General features: G+C 42.6%; 1 protein-coding gene and 1 pseudogene across 3 annotated transcripts in view; both read left to right on the forward strand.

Moving 5' to 3' along the window:
• Positions 1-21,126, forward strand: part of TRPC5 (transient receptor potential cation channel subfamily C member 5) — a 263,064-nt gene that overhangs the window by 111,823 nt on the left and 130,115 nt on the right. For both annotated transcript variants that reach the window (XM_084788954.1, XM_084788955.1), the window contains exon 2: positions 6,493-6,891. In XM_084788954.1, coding sequence (XP_084645080.1) covers positions 6,514-6,891 — 378 coding nt within the window. In that variant the 5' untranslated portion in view covers positions 6,493-6,513. The remainder of the gene's footprint in view (positions 1-6,492; positions 6,892-21,126) is intronic.
• LOC311601975 (tubulin beta-2B chain-like) lies at positions 9,513-12,254 on the forward strand (annotated as a pseudogene). The gene is made up of 2 exons: positions 9,513-9,540; positions 11,033-12,254. The product of its transcript is annotated as a tubulin beta-2B chain-like (transcript).

Below are 21,126 nucleotides of genomic sequence, written 5' to 3' on the forward strand. Positions count from 1 at the left end.
ACTCAAAATCAGCACTCATCAACAGGTAATAAAAAGAGAAAGATTCCTTTCTATCGCAGTCATTAACAACGACATTGTCACAGGAGCCTTTTTGTTTGGCTGGAGCATATTTAGATGACCTGTAGAATGTTTTGCAGGAGAGTAATAATATGAACTTGATAGAAAAAGACTTGTTGCTACTTTGTTTAAGAAGTTTGAACTGAGCGTGGTGACTCATATCTATAATTCTAAAAATCAAAAATCTAAGGCAGAACAATGAGTTAAAGGCCAACCTGGGCCGCATGGTAAGATCCTGCCTCAAGAATCCAAAAATAAATAAATCAAATGAAGCTCAAAATTGAGCAAATTGATAGTTGGAAAGAGGCCAAAATGCTATAACAATCAACACCCCACAACCTTCCTCTGACTAGCTCACAAAAGGGCCTTGTCACATGACATTTGTACTATAGACGTCATAGTGTTTGGCATTGTAGCAAGAGTCATTAATTGCCAGGTATTCATACTTTAGATGGCAAAAATGTATCAGATCAAATTTCTTTGCATCAGAATATCAATGAAAGGCATGCACTCTCAGATACTTAGCATGGATAATGGTGAGAGGTCACAGAGTTCCAGTAGTAAAGCCCCAATCCCAGGGGCACACAGTCTAAGCAGTGCACAGACAGCAGATTCCTCTGAGGATGCTAATTTTTTAGTTAGGTGGAAAGCCAGACTGTCTTCCTCACAGTAAAAACCCTGTGCTGGGCAGTGATCTGGGCTGGGATTTGGCAAGTTGACTTTGTACTCTGGCCTTCTGCCCAGTCCATCGATTTAGCTCCTTAAATCACATGATTTAATCCCACAAATGTCACAGACACCATTAGAAAAACTCCTCTGGATAGAATCAAAGGAAAGAGAGAACACGATAAGCCCTCTGAGACATCTTGTTAGAGAATTAGTAATCTTCCATGCTTGGGGGACTCCACTGGTAATGGGGTATCCTGGCAGTATGGCATGAAACACAGGCTGGTTTTGTTTTCTTTACTTATGAACAGACCTCAGCATTTGCCTTAAATTAATGAAATGCAATCTGGCAAGGCTAAAGATAAAGAGCAACAGGAAGGAATCTTTCTGATAACAGATCCTCAAGCGATCCCAGACACTCCCACCATCAGTTCCTTACTCCCTGAATAATGGTGAAGCAAGCATGTAGTAGCAAGCATGTGGAAAACAGATCAGGTCTCTCTCCTCAGGTAAAAGCTGTGGGGGTCAAGTGGCTCCAGGGGTTAGGATCTAGAAGAGTTCAAAGTGTGTAACAAGCCTGTTAGCAACAGATAAGACAGGAAACAGAATTTTGTTTCATTCTCCACACATAACTCTCAGCACAGAGAGAAGCATGACTACTTTAAAAAAAAGGCTCCCAAGGTTGGACGCAAGGCCTCTCCTTTTTCCCTTTACTGTATCTTCCCTGTCCTTCTAGCCAAATAATTTTTTACAAGATAATAATATTTCTAATGGTGGACTTTGTGTAAAGAAAGCTATTACTACTTTTTAGCCACATGATTCATTATTGCTTCTGGTGACTGTTATGGAGATGAAGTGTCAATGCAAAAGAATAGCTCTTAAGCAAAGCTCTGGAGGTAAGTTTTTCAACAGAAGAATTCTATGAGGACTCCCCTAACACAGCTTATTGAAAGTAAAACACAGCAGGTTGGTTCAAATGTAAGAGACAAAATGTAAAGCTGGACTCTGGTTTGACTATATATGATCTAAATATGCTTGCTTCAAGTTGCATATTATCATGAATTTTGGGTCATCTCCCTTTATGATTTTAACCCATGTATCTAGCATCTGACACACAGTGAGAATGTAATGAATGACTCTGCTTGCTGCATTCATTCCTCTTAGAAATAGTTGTAGTAAGAGTGCAGCCCCAGCACCTGGCATGGTGCCCAGAAAACATTAACTAGTCAAAACTATAATAATTATTTTTATATCTTCATTGCCCCAGCTCCTGGCATAATGTCTGGCACATAATAGGAAACTAAATGTATCTGTTTCCTTCATTTTCACTTTTGCCCGGGATACATGTATCTTCTCTTTCCTCTGTGGTGATACATTGCTTGGTAAGATGCTCATAGATTTCCCCTACAATGTTTAGCCCAACACCATAAAAAAAAGACTACTCAGCCTTTTCTTCTATTGAGGCCTCTGAAGAGGCAAGTGGGAAAATGTTTAAGATCATTGCTCAGTTGGGAAAACTGAGGTTATAGCTTATACCTCTAATTCTTGTATCTTGCAGTAGCTTAAGAAAGAAAGAAAGAAAGAAAGAAAGAAAGAAAGAAAGAAAGAAAGAAAGAAAGAAAAGAAAAGAAAAGAAAAGAAACCTGCCCTGCCTTGCCCATCCACAATCTCTCAGCCAAGCCATAATCAGTCTCGACACTTAGCGTCTTCTCTCAGATTTGTATGCTTAACTCATGCTCTAAAACCTATTCTGAGAACTCTAGTACTTAACTTTGCTAACAATCAATTGTATTTACTCCTTAAATGCCCATAAATACTTCCTGCCTTGTTCTAGACCTGTGTGAGTGAAGTGATACAGAGATCTAAATTATGCTACCCTAGGAATAGAAAGACAAATATGCAGTCCGTGCTACTGAAGAAATGTGCTCAAAGGACCAGTAGAAAATGGGAATCCTGGCTCAATTTCTGCTGACACTTGGTAAAACTTTTACAGAAAACAGTATTTTTGATTGAGGAGATATTGAAAAATGAGGAAAAGTTAGCTAAGTGGAGAGGATGAGGTGATGTCCAGACACAAAGAACTTGTCAGAAAAGGACAAGTCAGTGGCTCAATATGGCTAGAACTGGAGACGGGATGAAAAGAGATAAGGAAATGTTGCGGAAGGTTGTCTCATTCACTCACCGAGTATCCAGCTAGTGGCCAGTCACTGGATAGGGAGTGGGCACCAGAAACCCAGGACCTGGTAGAATACTTAGATTTGAGCTTTAAGGCTATTTGGAAAGAACAGTTAGCTGATAAGACAAATAGGTGCAGAATTTTTGGTAAGCATTAGAGAGGCAGAAGAAGAATCATAGAAAGAATGGGAAGGGACTAGTGGAGAGAGAGCAATGAATGAGGGCAGCTCTGAGGGTGAGATTTATGCAAGGGCTAAAAGATAGAAAAAGATGGTTTGTTTTGTTTTGTTTTTTAATGATGATTTCAGTTAGGACCAAAGGTCTTGGAGTCAGAAAAAAAAAATCTCAGCATCACAGAAAAATAGAAAGAATCGTCATGAGGATAAGCGTTTGTGACTAGGATGTGTAGTTTCAGAAGAGGTCAGAAAAGTAAACAGGGGCCGAGACCTTGCAAGCCTCATAATGATTTCACAAGAATAGCAGGAAAGGCAGAGGAGATGGCTCAGCAAGTAAAGTGCTCACCATGCAAGCCTGAGAACCTAGTCCAGATCCCCTGGTACCCACATAAAAAAGCTGAGCATGAGATTCCATGTATATAATTCCAGCACTGGGGAGGCAAATGCAAGAGGATCCCCAGAATTTGCTGGAGGGAAAGTCTACTCAAATTAGTGAGCTCAAAGTTCACTGAGATACCCTGACTCAGAAGCTAAAGAGGGAAGCCATAGAGAGAGACATCTGATATTAATCTCAGGATTCTACACACACACACACACACACACACACACACACACACACACACACACCAATAAGAAAGCATGGAAGATAAGCAAAACGGAATCACAGATTTGTGCTTCGTAGGATAACTTAGATGCAGACTATAAGTGGAGGGGAAAGAATAGTCGCACTGATTAATAAGTCCAACATGTGATAGTAGTGCAAGCAAAAAATGGTCAAGGCAGGGCCTATCCTGCCTCCTTCCCCCACCACAGTTTATCAGAATGCTGGGAGCACTGAAAGTGCTCAATGCATTTCCGTTAAGTTATTATAACAGAAGCCCAAGAGCCCTTAAGTGTCTCTTCAGAGGCTCAGACTCTTCTTCCCTCTCACTTCCTTTTGACAACATAGAGGCAGGGAGGCAGTCTAAAATTAGTATTATCGAAGCCATATGCTGTTCAGTGCCAAGTGCCTCCTCTAAGTGCCAATTTCCTGTAGATTCTGCTAAGTTCTTTAAAAGTAGTTGTTGTACTTAGCTTTCTGTTGCTGTGATAAACACGGTCCAAAAAGAGCTTGGGGTAGAAGAGATTTATTTGTCTTACACTTCCTGTCCACTGTCCCTCAGTCAGGGCAGGAACTCCAGCAGGTGCAGAAGCAGGAACCGTAGAGGAAGCTGTTTATTGGCTTGCTCACCATGCTGTGCTCAACTACTTTGTTGTTGTTTTGTTTTGTTTTGTTTTGTTTTGTTTGAGACAGGGCTTCTCTGTGTAGTCTTGGCTGTCCTGAAACTCACTCTGTAGACCAGGCTGGCCTCCAACTCAGAGAGCTGCCTGCCTCTGCCTCCCTGAGTGCTCAGATTAAAGGCCTGCAGCACCACTGCCCAGCCTCAGCTACTTATGTAGCCTGGGCCTAAGAGCCGAGAGACAACATCCCTACCAAAGGAAGATGTGCTTTCTTACATCAACCAGCAATCAAGCCAATCTGATGGAGGCCATTCCTCAGTTCTGGTTCTCTCTCCCCCTCCCTCCCTCCCCCCTCTCTCTCCCTCTCCCTCTCTCCCCTGGGTGATTCAACTCTGTGGCAAATTTATATATATATATATATTTTTCCAGCACAGAGTGAGAAGAAAAGATTATCAGACTTTCTCTGGGGAGCCAAGCAGCACCCTGCTCTCCTGAGTGCCAGACAAAGAAAGAGAGTCATCATTTGGGCAAAAAGCAGCCAACAGTCATTGTCAAATGCTAACTTCTCCGAAGATCACCAGGATATGAATTTTAAATGCTACTTGATATAATATATGCTCCTCACCCTACCAAAGCAGAGATGTAATTACACTCAGTAAACACAGAGTAAGGTAAATGTTTGTGGAAGTTCCACATCTTCTCTTACATCAGGAGATGAGCAAGGGGCTCTTCATCACACTTCCATTTCCTTCTACTAGTGAAATGGTTCCTTAAGGGAAAGTGCTAGAATAAGGCCATCTTAACTCCAGAGGGGATTGGAGACCTCAGGGACAGGAGAAAACAGCCAATAAGCTAATAAATCTAAGTCTCATAAGGAGTCAATGAGGAATGTGAGTGAATGTGATCTGTAAATTGCAAATTAAGAGCTTTACCCCGTGATTTGTTGTGTACGATTACAGGCAAAGGTGATTTTATTTTCTTGGTCTGCCAGAGAAAATTTCAACACATTGCAGGAGCTCAGTAAAAAAAGAAAAGAAAAACTTATTTAGTTTTCGCTTTACAATCAGTTCTATTAAGTGTGGTGTGATCTGAGATTTGGTACAAACAAAACCGACCGTCCATTTCTCAGAATTAAATCAAACGGAGTCTCCAGTCTGTTAGCCTCAGAGTTTGGTGTAGTGGCAGAAAGAAGGCAGGGGTAAGCTGAGGGAATGAACCCATCCTTGTCTTTTGCAGATGGCTCTGGACTGTTGGAGTCGACAGTTGTCCAATGAGCATCAGCAAGAAGGGCTGTGCTTAACACAAAACAATACATATTTTTTTATTTTTCCCTTTTGTCTCTTTTTAAAATACATGATCTCATGTATCCTAGGCCGTCTTTGAACTCATTATGTGTGCAAGGATGACCTTGAACTTCTGATGCTCCTTCCTCTACCCTCTGAGTACTGGGATTGCAGCTGGGCACCACCACACCCAGCTCATGGAGAGCCAGGGATCAAATATGGGGTTTTGCATATGCTGGACAAACATTCTACTAACTGAACTGCATTCTCAGCTCCTAAAATAGTATTTCTGTCTGAGATGTGCATTGGGAATAGTGGTAAATGCAATCTTGAAAATTAGATTACAAAAAGACCCACAGATCCAGAGAGCAAACGAAATTGGTCCTAGGTGAGCATGAACTTAGCACCACTGATCAGAAGCATTACCGGTAATTTGTTCAGCAGTGCAAGGGAAACTTGTGCTAAACATCTTAGGAAATTTGATACTGCATAACTCCTTTAGCTATCAGAGTCGCTTTTCAGTGTAAGAGTTATTCTTAGCACAAGACTTGGTAAGCAGTCTCTAGATGATAATGACTAATAATATTAATATGGATAACCTTAGAAACAAATGTGGTGGAGGGTTTGACTAACTTGTCCAAGATCACAGAGATGCTAAGTGGTAAATTGATGCTTGAGCCCAAGTCTTTCTGACCAAAGTCTGGCTTTTTGCTACTCTGCTGCTTGGCGACACTGATGTCATTTAAACACTTTGGGATTTTGAAATCCTTTTAGAACGGGATTAATAGGTAGCCACTTGAAACCTTCAGGTAACTAAAACATTCTCATTCTCTCTCTCTCTCTCTCTCTCTCTCTCTCTCTCTCTCTCTCTCTCTCTCTCTCTCTCTCTCTCTCTCTCTCTCTCTCTCTCTCAGGTTTCTACATTTCTATGAACCATGGCCCAGCTGTACTACAAGAAGGTCAATTACTCACCATACAGAGACCGTATCCCCCTGCAAATCGTGAGGGCTGAGACCGAGCTCTCTGCTGAAGAGAAGGCATTCCTTAATGCTGTGGAGAAGGGGGACTATGCCACAGTGAAACAGGCACTGCAGGAGGCCGAGATCTACTACAATGTCAACATCAACTGCATGGATCCTTTGGGGAGGAGCGCCCTGCTCATTGCCATTGAGAACGAGAACTTGGAGATCATGGAGCTACTGTTGAACCACAGCGTGTACGTGGGCGATGCATTACTCTATGCCATCCGCAAGGAGGTGGTAGGGGCTGTGGAGCTTCTGCTTAGCTACAGGAAGCCCAGTGGAGAGAAGCAGGTAAGACAATTCCCAGGAAGCTGGACAGAGCCAGAAATCAGAGCATCAGAGTCCAAAAGAAAAGGTTCAGCAGTCTGGAATTAAGAAGCCCTAATTTAGAAACTGTTCTCAGCTATCTCAGGAATTGTCCCCAGGGCTGCCCTGTGTGGCCCCTGCTGTTTTTGTTTTGTTTTATATCTAGTTTACTCACATTGCATCCCAATTATTATGCCCTCACTCGATCTTCCCGTTCCCACCCTCCCACCCTCTTCTGCCCTATTCCCCTCCCTTAGACCTCTGACAGGGGAGGCCCCTTCCTCCCTGTCTCTGGCCACAGTCTATCAGGTCTTATCAGGATAGCCTGCATCCCCTTCTTCTGTGTGCCTGCAAGGTGGTCTTGCCAAGAAGCAGTGACCAAATCGTGGGCACCAGACTGCATTCAGAGGTTCAGAAGCATCCCCCCCCCAACGTGGAGAATCAGCAGTCTATCAGTGACATCTGAACAGGGGGTCTTGTCCTTGGCTGGCACATCAGTTTGTACAGGCCACCTCAGTCCAGATCCTTGATGGTCTCCGTGTGAGGCTCGTGACCCCTCTGGATCCTTCTTCCATCCCCCCACTCTTCCATGCAACCCTCAGAGTCCAGCAGCAATTTCCAGCACCTGTCCTAATCCCCCGCTGGGTGGAGTCTCTCAGAGGACATCTATGTCAGGCTAATATCCACTTATAAGTAAGTATATACCATATGTGCCTTTCTGAGTCTGGGTTACCTCACTCAGGAGAATCATTACTAGTTCCATCAGTTTGCCTTCAGATTTCAAGGTTTCCTTGTTTTTAATAGCTGAGTAGTATTCCATTGTGTAAATGTACCAGAGTTCCTCTATCTATTCGTCAGTTGAGGGATATCTAGGTTGTTTCCAGATTCTGGCTATTACAAATAAAGCTGCTATGAACGTAGCTGAACAAATGCCCTTGTTGTGTGATGGAGCATTTTTCAGGTATATGCCCATGAGTGGTATGGCTGGGTCTTGAGGTAGCACTATTCTCAATTTTCTGAGAAAGTACCAGATTGATTTTCAAGGTGATTGTACAAGTTTGCACTCCCACCACATCCTCGCCAGCATGTGCTGTCACCCGAGTTTTTTATCTTGTCCATATGGATAGGTGTAAGATGGAAAAACCAAAAGGAAAAAAAAATGATAGAATCTCTGAGTCGCTCTGATTTGCATTTCCTTGATGATTATGGATGTTGAGCATTTCTTTGTTTCCCAACCATTTGATATTCCTCTGTTGAGAATTCTGTTTAGTTCTGAGCCCCATTTTTCATTGGATTATTTGATTTGGTGGTGTTTAATTTCTTGATTTCTGTATATATTTGGGGTATTAGCCCTTTGTCAGATGTAAGGTTGGTAAAGATCTTTTCCCAGTCTGTAGGCTGCTGGTTTGTTCTGTTGACATTGTCTTCTGCCTTAGAGAAGCTTTTCAGTTTCATGAGGTCCCATTTATTAATGGTTGGTCTTTAGAGCCTGAGCTGTTGGTGTTCTGCTCAGGACTTGGTCTCCTGTGACAATGAGTTCAAGGCTCTTCCCTACTTTTTCTTCTAACAGATTTATTGTGTCTCTGTTTTACTCCATTGATTTCTCTTTTTTCCTTAGTTTCTCATACATATTCAATACTTAACAGTACGAAGACATGTTCTTCATGTCTGGAATCTGTAAACTCATTCCACTTTCTTTACCACCCCCATTATATCTTCAGTTTCTTCCTTTATTCAAACAATACATTCTGGAAAAGAGACTAAACACAGACCCATGCTTCTCCCCAGAAGCTTTTCTTCCACATACAAGACAAGAAGACTTTAGCCTTGAGTGCCATAGTGCAGACACAAACAGAACCATTATATGTTTTCCTAGTTCCTGTTATGTGACTAAATTCTACTTATCCCTGTTCATGAGTTTGCTTCTATGAGTTTCATATCCTCGGGCCACCAAAAGTTGGTATCTTTTTAGTCATCTTTGATTTCTCAGTCAAATCTTGACCCCCATGTTCAACCTCTAAGCCCCGTGTGTTCTCCCTCCCCCTTTCTTTCCTCTCAACCCAAGTTCCCACTAGTATTGCCTATTCTGTCATCACTCTCCTAAATAAGAGGTTCTCAAAGTGTGGGCCCTAGACTGGCAGCAAGAGCATTTCCTGAGAACTCACACAAAATGCAAAGCCTTAGATCCCCACTACAAGGGTACAAAATCATAAGCTCTGGGATATTGCCCAACAAGCTATGCCTTAATAGGCCCTCAAGGGGATGCTGAGGTTTGAGAATCACTGCCCTACACTAACATGTAAATTTTCTCATTAGTCTGCCTGCATCAATTCCTTTTGTGCCTCTGAAGCCATCCTTTAGCGTCAGGCTGGCTTTCCTTTCTAAGTTAAGATAATGATCTTATTATTCCTGTCCATGCCTTTAATATTATAATGTCTTCTCGTTTTTTAGTTTGTCCTCTGTTCTTATGAGGATATGCTTGAGGTGATATACTTTATAAAGCAAAGAGGCTTGTTTTGCTCATCAGTTTTGGAGGCTGAATGGCCAAGATAAAGTGGCTTACCTGATAAACCTTTGATAAGGACCTCCTTGCTTTCCTTACAGGCATGGTTAAAGAAAATAAAATGGGAACAGGTAAACTATGGAAGGAGACAAATCAGCAACAATGAAAACAGTCAATCTCAAGTATTCTGAAATATAGCCAAAGCTGGGATTAAAGGAAATCCTTACTTCTTAATACTGACTCATTTAGGAAAAGAGCAATGAAAGTAAAGCAACAACTCACAACGTATTATAATTGACAAAGTAGAAAACAGAGTAAAAATCTGGAACTAACAGATTAACAAATGTTTAAGTAAAAGGCCTAACCCCACCCTTCCCCATCAGCATTTACAATACACCCAAAAAAGTAAGGATCCTCTCTCTCTTGTTTCTTGCTATATCGTACCACCACAGGAAAGTACCTGGACTATTACAGTTGATAAATATTTATTTAATGAATGGGTAATATGAAACCAGCACTGCTAAGCATCTTAACAAGACTTATTTCATTTACTCCAAACAACTCTATAAGCTAGACATTATTATTTATCATCATCATCAACATCACCACCACCGCCACCATCATCTTCCCTGTTTGCCAGTGAGAAACAGGATTATTAAGTCAATTGTTTAAGATCACATTAAATATCAGGGCTGGAATGCAAGCTCCTGAATTCCTTATTAATTTCTAGGCCCTGATCACACAACTGAATGAGGGTGCTGCAAAGAGTTCAGCAACAAAAGCTGGAGAGATAGCTCATTAGAAACATGTATTGCTCTTGCAGTTCAATTTCCAGCACCTAAGTTAGGTGTATTATAACCACCTGTAACTCAGTCCCAAGATAGTCTATGCTTTTTTTTTTGTCTCCACAGGTACATGCATTCATATGCACATACACAAAGACACAAAGACACACAAACACATATAGTTAAAAATAATAAAATCATTCTTTTAAATTTAGCAACAATAAAAGACATTCGTTCAACTGCATAGCAATCAAAAATTGATTTAAACTCAAATATGCAAAGAAGCTCAGATGTTTGAAGCAGGTGCTCACTCATGATAAATCTATCACAGAGCCTCATTGCAGCCTTGGTTCTGAATTTACAATATGAGCCCTAGACATGCACTGGCTAGAACTCTATACAATGTCAATGGCACTTTCCAGTTCAGATTTGAGACTACTGACTGATATTAATAGCAGTGTTTTTAATTTTACATACCGCATGTTCTGGTATTCTAGAAACATAATGGTATAACTATAGAAAACAAATACTCTTAATATTTTTGTCATACTACCCCAGTGCTTTAAATATTAAATTATTATATCTCTGGATTGGGTTGTGTCAGAATGTTTGATATTAAAAACTGCTCACAGAGTGGTTTTATTAAAAAAAAAAAAGTCGCTGGAGAGAGCCAGCAAGAATGGGACTGGGGGATTTGGCTGGGGGTGAGGTCTGTTTGCTCCACCCCACCCTTCCTGCATGGAAGACTGAGCCCACCAGCAGTGGGTGTAAAAGAGGAGGGTAGTCAGACCCACTGACACAGACCCAAGCCAGCAAGAAGCTAAGGAGGCACCGTGAGAGATCATGCACATCCAGGTGGGCCAGTGTGGCAACCATATCGGTGCCAAGTTTTAGGAAGTCATCAGTGATGAGCATGGTATCGGCCACACTGGAAGTTACCATGGAGACAGTGATTTGCAACTTGAAAGAATCAATGTATACTATAATGAAGCCACTGGTAATAAATATGTACCTTGGGCCATCCTGTTGGATTCAGTCAGATCTGGACCATTTGGCTAGATCTTCAGGCCAGACAACTTCGTGTTCGGCCAGAGTGGTATAGGAAATAGCTGGGCAAAGGGCCACTACACAGAAGGTGCTGAGCTGGTGGACTGCATCCTGGTCATGGTGAGGAGCAGTCTGAAAGCTGTGACTGTGATCAGCAAGATCAGAGAGGAGCACCCAGACTGCATCATGAACACCTCAGCGTCATGCCCTCACCCAAGATCTCTGACACAGTGATGGAGCCCTATACTGCCACTCTCTCTGTGCACCAGCTGGTGGAGAACACAGATGAAACCTACTGCGTCGACGAGGCCCTGTATGACATCTGCTTCTGCACCCTCAAGCTGACCACGCCCACCTATGGAGATCTCAGTCCCCTGGTGTCAGCCACCATGAGTCCAGTGACCACCTGCCTGCGCTTCCCAGGCCAGCTGAACACAGACCTGCTCAAGCTGCCTGTGAACATGGTGCCCTTCCCACACCTGCAATTCTTCGTGCCAGGCTTCGCACCTGTCACCAGCAGGGGCCCTGACAGTGCCCGTGCTCACCCAGCAGATGTTCGACTCCAAGAACATGATGGCCACCTGCGATCCCTTCTATGGTTACTATCTGACCTTGGCTGCCATTTTCCGGGACCGCATGTCCATGAAGGAGGAGGATGAGCAGATGCTCAACGTGCTGAACAAGAACAGCAGCTACTTTGTGGAGTGGATTCCCCTCGAGGCCTCAAGATGTCAGCCCCCTTCATTGGCAACAACACTGCCATCCAGGAGCTGTTCAAGCACATCTCAGAGCAGTTTACTGCCATGTGCCAGCGTAAGGCTTTCCTGCACTGGTACATGGGAGAGGGCATGGACAAGATGGAGTTCACTGAGGTGGAGAACAGCATGAATGACCTGGTGTCTGAGTACCTGCAGTACCAGGATGCCACGGCTGATGAGTAGGGCAAGTTCGAGGAAGAGGAGGGCAAGGATGAGGCTTGAGTTTCCTCAGGCCAAGTAGGTTAGGGAAAGCTGAGACGAAAGTGGAGGGGGGCATATCTGTGAAAATACCTTGCAAGTTGAAGAAAGGAAGATGGTTTTAGGTTTGTGCTGGGTCCCTGATGCTCTTCACTGTTGACTGCCACTTTTTTTTTCTCTTTTTGTACATTTGATAACATCAATGTAATACTTGAGATCTTTCCGAACTCCTGTTGTAATGGCTAAAAACACATAAACCTTTAATGGTTTAAATGAATGGTTTTTTTAAAAAGTGAATTTAGCTTGAGATTAGCACAGAATGTCCAACAATTTTTAAATACCCCTAAACATAATTCTGTCATTTTATAGTGTGTGGTTATATATAGTAGCATTCTTATCACTGATAATTATAACATTAAAATACTGTTCAACTCTGAAAATGATCTGCATCCTGCAGTAGCAAATATTCAGCCAAGATTTAATTCTTTACATAAACACAAACAAGTACATTCATCTCATTAGTATGCATATTGGTTTTATCTTAAATAAAGTAGACCTAATAATTGTTTCAGAGCAAATTTAATCATGATTTGGTATGAACAAATATTCAGTACTTGTATACCTATCTTATATGCCTATGCACCTAGGTTGGATAAAACGTTCTTGGATGAAAGAGGGTTGTAAGTGGAAAGGGTTTAAAAGCCATACACTCGGCCACACTGCTTCCCCAGAAATCCTAGGATCCTAGCACAGGCGTTATGAGTAGAAGTTAGATGAGCTCCCTACAAACAGGCCTAAGCGATTTAGCAAAGAAGTGGAGTTTATTACCAAACTCATCGGCACCGCCTGGTGCTGGGGCCCATTCCTCACACGAAGGACCTGGGGAGCTTCCCAAGGGTTTCTCGGCTACCCACCTCCAAGTTCATGTACCACACCAGCTCTTCCCTTTATTTGAAACGGATCTCGTGCCACCTTGTACTAGTGGATAATCTCATCTGTAGGAATGCCCAGTCCTCTTACTGTGTGGTGTAAGCCTAACGCCCGGTTCTTTCCATCCTTATCTTGTCAGTACTGAATCAGTGCCCACAAGATAAGGTGTGATACGTAAATATTTGCTGATGGACATGAAAGAGTGAAATATATCTCCCCCCCCCAAAAAAAATCACAAGACTCCCTCTCCCCCACAAGACTTTGAGAGGTTTTGTAACCATTTAGCCTCATAACTGCTTGGAGGAAGAAGAGAGCCCAGGATAATTTCCTAGACTGAGCCCATGTTTAATGGGTACTAGTTCTCTCATTTTTTTTCCTGTGCTCTAGTAAATGCTGAGCATCTGCCAGGCAGGAAGGAAGGCACCATGTAAACTTATACTAAAGTACGGTGGATGTGACGTCTCCATAGCAGAAGCCGAACTTAGCTCATATCAACAAACTACCCATGGTACAAAATCAGACATATGAAACCTGCATAAGGATACTTGTAGCAGCCTGGGCTTTGCTAGGGCCTGTTGTCAGGCACTACCATTATAATCCCTCTTTTGTCAATAATCCTCTATCATACAACACTGTACGTTAAATTCCACAGAGCCATCTGCTCCATCCTTGTCTCTTCAGTAACTTTGTTCTCTCTGCCCGAGGCCCAACTAGGAGCTTGCACTATTTCATTGTCTTCCGTTGCTCTGTCAGTCACTATGATAAGTCATATGTCAGTTACTATAACATCAGGCTGTCACAGTGCTAGAGAGTCCTGTCTTTCTTTTCAGATCAAAACAAAATTTGTTTACCTGAGAGCAGTCGGGAATGTGAACAAACACAGACCTCCTAAGGACCTTGAGTTCACATGGACAGACCATTTGCAGGAAGGCACCCCATCCAGTCACGACCTGAACAGGGTATCTTTTTCACAGAGCCCCACTACCACCACCACCTGGCTTTCTCCACTCTAGAAAATAAGGCACAGCTGACCTCCATCAATCATGGGAAGATCAATCAAGGCCACCTTCGTCATTAGTAGGCAAGGACTTAAGCTCCAGACTGGCAGCAAAATTCCCTCCATGCCTCTTTTACCCCATTCCCCTTATGCTCCTGTACCTACTCAGCCATATTAAAACTACTTCAGAATAAAGATCAGAGGCCCAGCATAAATGTCTGTTATTGGTTTCAAGAATCAGCATGCACATAAGACCAGAATTTTCAGGAGGAACCAAATCGTAGAATAAAAATGTGAACCAGGTGGTAGTGATGCATACCTTTAATCTCAGCACATGGAAGGCAGAGGCAGGTGGATCACTGTGAGTTTGAGGCCAGCCTGGTCTACAGAGTGAGTATAGGACAGCCAAGGCTACACAGAGAAACCCTGTGTCAAAAAAAAAAAAAAAGAAAAGAAAAGAAAGAAAGAAAGAAAGAAAAGAAAGAAAGAAGGAAGGGAAAAAGTGATATCTTGCTATTGTTTTCCTCATTTCTGGACAAGACCTGCCCCGAGACACTGTGGCTTATGCTGGAAGAAGCAGAAGATGGAGCTCACCAGCATTTGCTTGTGCCCACTCAGCTATCTCAGAACCAACTTGAAGCTGAAGAAAGAGCAAGATCTCAGAGGTCACGACAGACCTCACTGGTCTCCTCAAGAAGAAAGCCTCCCCCATACGGATATAGGAAAGGCTGGATTCTGTGATTGTTAAAGGATTTTGAAGATGCAGGTGCATTCCCAGTAATCCATACGGCCCAGTATCCCCTGGATATGGAGAGAAAGAAAAAAATGTCCAATGCACTGGCCACTCAGGTAGTTCCTGAAGGGAAAATTAAATTTGATGCAATTGATCAACAGGGACAGTCCAAAGAAAAGGTCATTTACAGAAAATACATTGACCTGGTTCCAAAGGAGGTTATGAATGCAGATGACCCAGACTTGCAAAGGACAGATGAAGATCCGATTAAAGAGATAACAGGAAAGACAAGAGTAAGGGCTGAAGAGATGGCTCAGAGGTTAAGAGCACTGACTGCTCTTCCAGAGCTCCTGAGATCAATTCCTAACAACCACATGGTGGCTCACAGCCATCTATAATGTGATCTGATGCCCCCTCTGGCCTGCAGGTGCACATCCAGGCAGAGCACTGTATAATAAATAAATGTGTTTTTTTTTTTTTAACAAACACAATAGGCTGGTTGATCGATAGAATCAAATCAAAGACCCAGAAATAAATCCACACACCTATGGACACTTGATTTTTGACAAAGAAGCCAAATCCATTCAACGGAAAAAGGATAGTATCTTCAACAAATGGTGCTGGTCTAACTGGATTAGTTTTCTTAAAGAATGGGTTATGTTTGTGCTTCTCCCATCTTACAGCATTTATAGAAAATACTGACCCACACAGAATTAAGACCATTTCCTTGTGTGTGAAACTTACTGATCCAGGGATAATATTTTGTGTAAGAACGTTATGAATAATATTATCCCTAACAGTGAATAGGGTGATGTCCACATACTGGAACTCTGCCACCAAATGCGTATGCCCTGTTGTTCTGTCTTACCTTGCAGTGGGGAAAATAAGGTCTTGCTTAGTGGACCTCTTGTTTCAAATAAAACATTTAGAAAAAATGTGATATTTTATTAGGTAGACTGTTCTACACTAAAAGGGTATAATAGTAAATAGTAGTAGTAGTAGTAGTTGTTGTTGTTATTGTTGTTGTTGTTAGTGGTGGTGGTGTGGTGTGTGTGTGTGTGTGTGTGTGTGTGTGTGTGTGTGTGTGTGTGCCCGCGCGCACACACGCGTGTGTGTGTGTTGCCTGTAGGATCAGTATTTTGTGGTTCAGGCCCAACACCAATACCTTAATAATCTCATTTCCACCAGTGTCTAAGTATGAGGTCTGTTTTCCTCTCTGTATTTATTTTCTATGGTTGCCATTACAAATTACCATAAAATGGTTGCTTAGAACAAAATAAATGTATTATTTCACAGGGTAGGAAGCAATAAGGATAGAAGGTAATAGGAAGATGGATTCCTTCAGACCAGAGGAGTGTTTGATAAGATGCGTGTGTTGCCTACAATCCCTCGTGTTTCTTATAGTTGTCTTACTTCAGTCTCTACCTCTATAGATAGATACAAAGTGTTCTTTCTTTGCCTTTCCTCTGTGTTCATCTGTAAAAGTAACTTTTATTTACCTAACTAATTGTCATCTCGGAAGCTTACTGCCTCTGTCTGCTAACCTAGGCCTAGTCCTGGAAGCATCTTGCCTACATACAATCTAATCTAGGCCTAGAATTTTTTTTCAGCCTCTGAGACTTACTGCTTAATAAAATCATCCTTTCTTGTTCTTTCTGAACTCTGGCTGGCTGGTTTAACTCAGCTGTTCTAGCTGAAACTCCTTTCCAAGCTGAACTGATTCAGTCTGGCTTCTCTTTCGGCCTCTGACTTTTTGCTGTGCTTGGCCTCAAACTAATTCTGTCAGTCTGTTCTGATCTTCTGCCTCCTTCTCATTTTCTGGCTCATTCTGTCCTCATCTGTGTCTAGCTTGCTCTCTCTTCATACTGTCTCTGTACAGCTCTCCCTGTAAAACGGCTTCTGGAGCTGCGCATAATGGCGCATGCCTTTAATCGCAGCACTTGGGAGGCAGAGGCAGGAAGAGCTCTGTGAGTTTGAGATCAGCTTGGTCTACAAAGTGAGTCCAAGAGAAACCCTGTCTCGAAAAACTAAAAACTTTTTTAAAAAATGCCTCTGAATTCCACAAACTGAACTCCACTACACTGCCTCTCTCTCTCTCTCTCAACTTCCTGATTCAAGCAAACTGACTGAACATAACTGATTAGAACTCAAGAGATCTGCATGCCTTTGTCTCTTTAGTGTTGGAATTCAATGTGTGTACCACCACACCTGGACATAACTTTCTCTTTACATGAAACTTGCTCTATAGCAGGCTGACCTTGAACTCAGAGACGTGCTTGCCTCTGTCTCCTAAAGGTGTATTGGTATTACAGCTGGATCACACAGATCAGATCTAGAAGGTCTTTGGATGTGATCTCATGCCAGAGCAGCCATGTTCTGAATTAAAAGTCCTCTACAATCATCCAAACTGCCTTCTTCCTCATGTTCTAGTCCAAGAATAGCCACACAAACCACTCAGACACCAGTCTCAGAAATTGATAGTTTATTGAACAAACACTCCAAGACTGATCATCATCAGGGATGTAGCCTAGACTCTGGAGCTGAAATATGACCCTGATTTGCTTCTAAAGTAAGCTTTTTATTAAAAAAAATGGCTGAAACCAGGTAAAACAACCAGTTAACCAGGTGTAGGAAGCAAGCAGCAACCAGGTAAAAACCAGATAACCAGGTGTAGGAAGCAAGAGGAGGGCAGCATTACATCATTCTGACTAGCTAAACAAAGCATTTCTAACTGACTTTAAATTTGATTGGTCCCAAGTGGAGCTGTAGTTGGTTGGGACTTTTCAGAATGTCAAGATAACAAGGTAACAAAGTAGGGGTAATGAAACCATAACAAGATATCAGGGCCTCCCAGAAGGCCCCGCGCCATCCTCCTTGCCCTTCCCACCTTCTCTCAAGGTGGCCTAGCTGCCTCAAGTGTGTCTGCTGTCTGTGCCTTCAGAGATTCACTGATGCTCCCGCCGCCATGCTGCTTGCTACACTGCTTCACCGCTTGAGGCTGTGATGCCTGGTTCTCCAGGCACATGCTTACACCGAGGCCACTGCAGCACCTGCTCCCACCAAGGGGCCCAGACACCTGTCCTTCACCTTTGCTTCCCTGAAGCAGGTGTTCTTTGAGGGTACCATCGTCCAGCAAATGGACGTGCCCACGCTGACTGAAGCCTTTGGCATCTGGCATCCCATGTTCCCGTGCTACAGGCCCTACTTAGTGAGCAGCGGATCAGTCACTGTGAAGTTGGACTCCTCAGTTGCTGGCAGAAGAAGCTGTGACACTAGACTTGCTGGACCTGGAGGCATCCCAGGCCAACCTGACAGATCCAGATCCGTATTGAGGCTAATGAGGCCCAGATAAAATCCCTGGAGTAGGCAGTGCATGTCTGTCACCTACAGGGAAACTGTGGCAGGTCCAGACAGAAGAAAATTGTTCCCTAGGGGCTGTGAAGTTGGTTGCTGCTGAAGTTGCCACCAGGGGGCAGCAGTGATGCAGTCGCTGGCTTAAAGCTTCCTGGTGCCTGCCTGCCAGGTCATGGAGGTCTTCCCGAGGCTTCCCACAGCATAGGATCCCTACACTGCTCCAGGATAGCTGAGGCACATAGACAGTCAGCTTGCCACAACTTGTCTCCATTAAACACCAGGAAACAAACAAACAAACAAAAGATATGAGGTATGATATTTGGCAAGCAGAGCCTGAGAGCTTGAACTTAATTCTACCTCATGACCAAGATGGAAGCCAAAGACAAAATGGCTATAGGTGTGCTAAAGACTAAAACAGGTCTTCAACACTTAAACAGATGATACCATCTTTATGTAACTGCATCTACAAAGACCCTTTTCCAAAATAAGGTCACAGTCAAGGTTGGTATAACTTTAACATAGCATTTGGGAGTACACAATTCACACTCTGTGAGACATACTGGTCTAAAGAAGTGGCTTTCAAATTAGAGTCACTCATAAAATCCTATTGAGACTGGAATTAACACAAACAGACTTTTCCTAGTCTAACTGCAGGCTAGACCCAAAACGCATATTCATTTCCTTTCAGTCTTGCTTTTCCTTGACCTTTGAGGAGTCAGTACAGCCTGAATACTACCAGTGTAGAGGACAAAAGGTAGAATCTAACTCCCTGTTCATAGTGCTAGGCAGCTTAGTTCCATCATCTATAAAATGACACTAATAACACCTAACTGTTGCCCAACTCAGAGGTCTGTTTTGAGGAAGAGTTAAGATTAAAATATGTGAAAGACTTTGGGAGAATTTTTAAATGTTAGACTGAGGTCAGTAGCAATTTTTTTTCTTTCTATTTACTACTTCAGTTTGCTTGAGCTTGTCATATTGTGTGAAGAGACCAGATGGCCTGTGGCCCTGGTCACAAGGCACCATGAGTACAGTATGTGGGAGGCTTGGAGAGTGAGCTGGCCCAGTTCACAGATCACCTCTCCCTGTCTGGCCTAGATGGCAACAGTCTGCCTTCTGCTACCACAGATGCATTCTTCCTTTGTCACAAGAGTTTAAAGATTTTTAACAATGAGTAAGTAGAGCTTCTGGCTATTTTATCAACAGCCCACCCAAGTAATTTTCTTTCTTGGTCAATTGCGTCACTGCAGACATCCAGAAAGAGACTAAGCCAACCCTTTCCCTGGGGCACGCCCCTCTGGGCTCTGCCATAATTACTCATTTGACTGTGGCAGATGGCTCCAAATTAAAATTGGTCTCACAGATGAGCTACAAGATTAAATCTCAACAACACTGATAAGTGTTTGTGTTGAGGTTATAGAAAATCACCAACAGGACACTGTTTTGTTATTTGCTTTTTTTTTTTTTTCTGTTTCTATCTGCCTCTTGGTCTCAAGGTGAGATTGTACAGTATAGAAGAAGGACACAGGACCTGCACAAAGGTGACTGGGACACAGAGAGAGGCTCTAAAGAGATGAGCCCATCAATTTAACTCACAGTAAGATAGATCAGAAAGTAAAGGAGAGACTGTAAAAAAAAATTCCCCTGCTATTTATAGACAGTCTATACTTTGGAGTCAGCACCTACTGGGTATGTTTCCTTGGACGAGTCACTTAGTCTCTCTAATCCCCAGTCTTTTCATCTGTGTCTAGGAACAATGCGAGCGCATACTTTATAGAGGTGCAGTGAGAGTGGAAGGAAATATGGATTCATCTCATTAGAATGGCCCTTGGCGTGTACTAAACACTCACTACATGACAGCTAGCACTGCTCCTACACTGACTATTTAAAGTCATGCTGATGTCATCTGCTGGTTAACACCACCTATTTTCTCAACTGAAGCTGAGAGATAGTTCAATTTGTGAAGTGTCTCCTCTGCAAGCATGAGGACCTGAGTTCAGATCCCCAACACCCATGTAAAAGCTGAACTTAGGGGCATGCCTCTGTATCCCTAGCACTGGTGGAGGCAATAGAGAAAGGTGAACCCCCAAAGTTTACTGTCCAGCTCTGCTCACCAAATCAATGAACTCCAGGTTCAATAAGAGACCCTATCTCAAAAAATAAGGAGAATACACACCTAAGTCAACCTCTGTTCTTTACACAGATGCACCCAAGTGAACAAGTTGTTGCATAAAAGTCTACACATGGGGTAACACTTGCATGCATGTTAAGTACTCATTATATGTAGTGGTTAAAATTTCAATCTAAGAGGTTCAAAAGATGGTCCTGCCACTAAGAGCACTTACAGCTTTTGCAGAGGACCTAATTTTTTTCCCCAGCACTCATATCAGGTAACTTACAGCCGCTTGTAATGCTAGCTTCAGGAGTTCTGTCATTTTCTTCTGGTCTCCATGAATACTCAACCCATGTACACACACACACACTCTCGAACACACACACACACACACACACACACACACACACACACACACACACACACAAACACACAATTAAAAATAAAATATTCAAAGAAAAATAATACAAAGTGCATTGCCCTGGGAAGATCATTTACCTTGTTTAAGCTTCAGCTTCCTTATCTGTCTGTACCTTGATGCTAATTAATGATGGTCCTTACATTGTAGGTTGTTGCAAAAATGTGACCATTGCTTTGGAATGGGGAAATAGCTCAGTGGTAGAGGGGTTATCTAAATGGTTATTACATTAAACCTTTGAAGTACTTGCAGAACGTAACCTTCAGTGTGTGACACCCATATTGTTTTCACCAGTACGAAATAGTTTTATTTGTTAATTTTCTCATTGCTATGACAAACTACCTGGGGGGAAAGCAACTGAAGGTTGAAAGATTCTATTTTGGC

Source organism: Acomys minous (assembly GCF_964271855.1).
Source record: "Acomys minous genome assembly, chromosome: 7".
Classification (NCBI taxonomy): Eukaryota; Metazoa; Chordata; class Mammalia; order Rodentia; family Muridae; genus Acomys; species Acomys minous.